The sequence below is a fragment of the Lygodium microphyllum genome, chromosome 16 (assembly GCF_053477565.2).
Source record: "Lygodium microphyllum isolate KBCC chromosome 16, Lygodium_microphyllum_v1.1.10, whole genome shotgun sequence".
Taxonomy (NCBI): Eukaryota; Viridiplantae; Streptophyta; class Polypodiopsida; order Schizaeales; family Lygodiaceae; genus Lygodium; species Lygodium microphyllum.
The window spans coordinates 5,979,117-5,984,653 of record NC_141150.1 but is presented as its reverse complement, the minus strand read 5'-3'; the positions used below and the strand labels follow the sequence as shown (position 1 = coordinate 5,984,653).

General features: G+C 42.7%; 1 protein-coding gene across 1 annotated transcript; it reads right to left on the bottom strand.

Moving 5' to 3' along the window:
* Positions 1-2,381: 2,381 nt before the first annotated feature.
* Positions 2,382-5,271, bottom strand: LOC148022493 (uncharacterized). Its single transcript, XM_087695465.1, has 2 exons — positions 2,790-5,271; positions 2,382-2,701 (listed from the first exon to the last, which is right to left on the bottom strand). Exon 1 carries the CDS (start codon positions 5,047-5,049, stop codon positions 2,806-2,808), a length of 2,244 nt encoding a protein of 747 aa, XP_087551591.1. The 5' UTR covers positions 5,050-5,271; the 3' UTR covers positions 2,382-2,701; positions 2,790-2,805.
* Positions 5,272-5,537: the final 266 nt, after the last annotated feature.

Sequence of the window (5,537 nt, the reverse complement as noted above, 5' to 3'; positions counted from 1 at the left end):
ACACTTTTGATACGTTTACTTGTTAAAGGGTGAACTATGAATGAAGTTTGAAGAGTTGTCAATGCTAGACTTGTCAAAAGGTTGAGAAGTTTTTATTTTTGTCACAAGATTAGTTGAAAACCAAGGAAGTAGTAAGGGAAAACTAGTAGTGGACCCTCATGCAGGGGAAATTTGGTCCCTTCTTGGTTACCCATTGATAGGAAGAGATGCTTCAATAACATTGCTTTTCCATCCATTGATGTTGTGATATTTGCTCTATAAAATCACGAATGAAAGTAAGTGAATCTTTGATACACTATTCACTATTACTAACACTTTTTCAAGCCTTGGTGATGCATAGATTACATGACTCTCAAAACCTTGGACATGTGGTTATTCTTGTAAGGTAATCTTGGCAATTTGAAGTCCACCACCAACTTTCAAAACAAGTTCAAACATTGCAACACACTAGGCATCTTACGTTAGTTACAAGTTAGTTTGCTCAACAAGTTTTCATTAAAAGGTGCCAATTTTAATGTGTATTAGAAACCTTCAACATTTGTAACCAACATGAGGGAGGCACATGGGGGGGAGGGGTGTGGGCTAAGGTGCGTGGGAGGTTTCACTGATGAATATATGTGTGTATCGCATGGGTTCAACATAAGGGATTTTTCAAGTATCATTTTTACACATTTCTCACACAAAGAAGGGTGCCATTGTGTAAAGGGGCTATTTATAAATTGAATAGAAAATAAATGTGTTTTATTCATGAAAAATTTTACAGATAAGGGCATTTATAAATAGGCCTTAAACACACGTGATATAGAAGGTATATATAGTGAACCCCCAAGCTAACATGGAAAGAAAGGATCTCAGGAGTTTGAAAGATAATGTGATATAACAAGCTTAATGTCTCTTTGAGAACTTTTTATACACAAGTTGCCTGTAAAAAAATTCACAAGTTTTTGCTTTTTCTTCTATGTACCTTTTTTGTGAGATAAGGGAAGACTTAATCTCATCTTTTGTAGTAAGCTTGGACACCAAAAGGGTTACTAAAGGAGATATAATTGTAGTATTATACTTTGAGACAAAGGGGAGATGAATGTAAGCTCTATATGGATATTCTCCAAATTTCGACAATCATCAAATCTAGAACTCAACAAGTGGGGCTGGCTAGAAGGCCTTAATAGTAAATGTGCTTACCAAAGTGTTGAACAAAGTGTTTCAACCTTGCTTCAATTTTGTATCATTATTTTTGCATTTACAAAGTGCTCATCAAAGGCATGAAAGCATTTGGACTAATCGAGGACATATAAATAAATGAACATATGACCCCATTGCATGGGTGTGAATGTCTACATTCATGTCAAATTTTTGAGGACATAAAAAGAAATGAACATATAATGCCATTGCACGAGTGTGAATTTTCACATTTACAATGTGCTCATCAAAGACATGAAAGTATGTAGACCAATCAAGGACATAAAAAGAAATGGACATATGACCCCGTTGCATGGGTGATGAAGCTCAAGTGTTGCCATAAGAACACATTATGTTGATTTAAGATATAGCGGCAAATGCTATAGCATGGCCAATAAGTTCTAAACACTTGTGCACACACAAAGGTCAATTGAGACTAGCGTGCGCCGCACCATTGATTAGGAGTTTTTGGGCTATGCACTAGTTAGCTTGTCATCAACCGATCAGTGAACGAGAGGTGCATAGCTTAACAAATACAAGACTTGTGCAAGTTAATGGAGCACCCTAACCTTGTAGGACTGTCCCCAACCCTACTAAATGTGCATGCTGATCCACCAAGACAACGTGAAAGCCAAGACACCCACCCCCCTTGATGGCCTAGGTCGAGTCACACAAGTCAATTGATGGGCACATGGGTGACAGCTTGTGTGGACTTAAGCTCTTGCGAAGGTATAATAATTCAACATTAGATGAGATGGGAGAAACTGAGGTGCAACACGTGAGTGAACATTTGTAAGTGAAATTGAGGTAATAAACATACGCGAGAAGAGTAAAGGTTGATGTGAAATCTGGGTCCTCGGATTGCTGCTGTGAAAAGAAATCTATCGGTTAAAGGGATTGATTGATTATAACAGCGTTGTTGCTTTCTTGGTAATGGCGACCAGTCGGAGCATCAGTTGGTACTAGGGCGGTACCTGTGTGTCTTATTAGATCAGGCAAAGGCATGGATGGTAACAGCTTAAATTTAAGACTCTCTGACTGTAGGTCTCTCTGTGATATCAGATGATTCAGATCTCCCCCCCTCTCTCTCTCTCTCTCTCTCTCTCTCTCTCTCTCTCTGTGTCAGTGAAGAAACTACTCATGAAGCATCCGTGATCTCTGTGCAATTGTCAACTGGGCATTTAATTTTACACTGGCACTGATCACACACCACTTCTCCATCAAATGTACAATCAGTGTATTCATGATTGATCCCTTCCAACATTCAGTGTGCTCATTCATTCAAACTCAAGAAGCATAGATCTTCCACTACAGCTATTCCCATTCATACGACTTAACTTAGACTGGATGGTCTTCTCCCCTCCAGATCATGAATAACACAAAAGAAAAACATGCATAATCATCGAGCCTAACTCAGTAAGAAGAAATCACATTGTCCATTAGTAGTCTGTTTCATATTGTTGAACTGCATAGATATTGTATCAAGATCAGCCACCCACCCTCTTCATAACCCTTTCACCACCTGTAATTCAACGATATTTAAGCTCGCTGATCAGTCATTCAAACAGACCATTGTTGCATCATGATCAGCTCCGGATCTAAATTAATACCTTCCAGAATAATTCGTTACAAGCTGCATGTTCTACTATGGGTTTTCAAGTTATCAAAGACCTTCTCCCAAACCTGCGTGAATGCTCGGACAATGGTGTCATGCTGGTCTGCTGTGTTCAGGGCAAGAAAGCATTGCAAAAGCTCCTCAAGCTCTGGCGCAGAGTAGATCTGCTTCTCCAGAATCATGTCCACCATCGAGTCCCGGAAATCGACAAGCGGGTCCCTGGAGGACTTGACAACTGCCACACTCTCTTTGACCCTGGTGCTGCTGCTAGCTGTCCCTTTGCTGTGTCTAAATTTCTCGTTCAGCTTGCTTATCGCTATACTATAGTCCTCCTCGCCATCTGTGGATGCGGCATTCTGCTGCTGAATGTGTTCTTTCCGCCGCGAGTTGCCTCTAGTCCTTCTTGCTGCTGCTCGATTAGGAGTTGAACTAACCGAGCTGCTTAGAGGATCATCAGAATATTGCCAATGTATTTGGTTTTCACTTAGATCCCACCTGGCTTGCAACTGAGCTCTCCTTCTGATTGAATTGGGAGCACCTCCCCTCTTGGTGTACTTCTTTCTCCTTCTGCTTCCTTTAGACTGGTATAAAATACTAGTAGTACTGTCGCAGAACTGATTTGAGCAGCTGTTTGTGCTGCTTGCATCGTCACCACAATCTCCGGTGTCCGATCTGCAGCTGCTAGCACTGCTTGGGCTCACGTGCTCAGCTGAGGATATATTCAAGTTTTCTTCATGACAGACCTCCATGTCCTCTTTGATCCCTTCATTAGACTCTGCAGCATTCTTGCTTGTGCTTTTAGTATGGCAACCAAGGCCATGATCAGTGGATTCTGCTGAGGCAGAAAAGGAACATGCACCATGAGACAACGGTGAGCGATTTATACGCTTAGCAGAGCCATTTAGCCTATCATCATTGGTGCTGCACCAATGCAAAAGCCCCTTTCCGGGCTTGCTAAGTGGAGGCACCGAATCTAGATCAGCCTGATCAAAATCACTTAACCTGAATGATGGTACACGTTCTGCAGCTTTTCGAGAATGCCCATGATCCCTGCTCGAAAGAAGTGATCCCTGTGGCAGTTTAATCTTATGGCCCATTCCCATTTTTCTGTCCATAGGATCAATCACCAGCAACTTGTCGAAAACATCCGAGCTTGAATTCGAGGAGAAGCTTGGCCTGCTGCGTTCGAAGGACGAGAAGAATGTATCCTCAGTGCTAGTAAATGAGGAGAATTCCTTGTCCCAGCGATTAAAGGACTGTGCGTCCAGGACAGCTGAATCTGCAAGAGAGGATGAACAGCTTAATCTGAAGTTGTCACTTGAAGTTGGTTCCAATTTGCCTAATTCCTCCATTGAATAATCTGAAGTCATAACTTTGCCTCCATCCCTGGTTATATCATCTTCTTGCAATTTGGCTTGCATTGCTCCATTGTGTGAAGGATTTGCCTTCATGTTATCCTGTTTATAAGCTGCTTTTTCCACCATGGCATTATCATATTGGAGTTTTCTATGCAAATTCTGATTCCTATGTTTCTTGTTGTTAGTGTTGTTTACACTGAGCGAGGCGACTATGTCCGAGTCCTTCTTTTCAGCAAGTGATGACTCAGGCTTTTGCCCTGCAGCCCTGCCTTGGGTAGATTTGCTGGCTACCTTTTTCCCCTTAAGATATGCGAAAGAAGATGTCTCTTCTTCCTGCGGTTGTGTTTTTCTGGCTTGTCTGAGGGGATACTTGCTTGAAGATTGCACTCCACCAGTACTGCAAGCCTGCAAATTCTCCTTGGTCTTCCTGAAAGATGAGGCCAGGCTAGGCCGGCAACCGCAATCAACAGCCGAGCTCCTCACTTCTCTGCGAATTGAAGCCGGGCGCGACTTTGCGCTGTGCCTGGAATTGCGACCTGCTGCTGGATGAGGCTGAGATCTGGGGATGATTGGGTGGGCCATTAATGGGGAGTTCAGTAAGTTGGAAGTGATCGGCCGAAGAGGCGACAGTTTAGGTGAATTAGAATGTGATGCTCTTCTAGCTGGAGAGGCGCAAGGATAAGGGATATCCAGAGCCTTGTGATTGACTGAAGAGAGCTGAATTGGAGTGCTATTGCTTATGTCATATTGACCTAAGCTGTGACTATGAGCTGGATTAGCTGGAGGACTATTAACCAGAGCAGGAAGAGATCTTTTGATCTTGATGTGGTGGACGCCCTTGATTCTGATGTTTATGGTGAGCCGGTGAAACCATAGCCGGAACCTTACTTTGCCCATACTGTTGTGTCTGGTGGGTAAGTGTGTTGGGTCGGGCTAATGAGGATATGGAAGGATGGTGATGATCTACAGCAGCAAATTGATGATCTGTGGAGTAGCCACTCTAGGTGGCAAAGGATGGCCCCAAGAGAGAGAGAGAGAGAGGGTGTGTGTGTGTGTGAGTGTATGTGAGAAGAGAGGAATGGTTTTTGAACAGCAAGTTGAGACTTCGAGAGAAGAGCTTTAAAAATCAAATGAAAAGAGAAAAGTGGTATTTTGAACATGCGCACAAAGCGCAAGACTTCTAAAGCCTTTCTCAGTTCCAGAAAGAGAGAGAGAGAGAGAGAGAGAGAGAGAGTCAGACTCCGAGAGAGAGAGAGAGAGAGTGTGTGTGTGTGTGTGTGTTTTCTACCTAGGCTAGGCCAGGCCTAGGACTTTCATAGTTCGAACTTCTCACTCCACCAAGAGGGAGATATGCAGAAATGTCTATGCACCAATTAGGCGTAGTT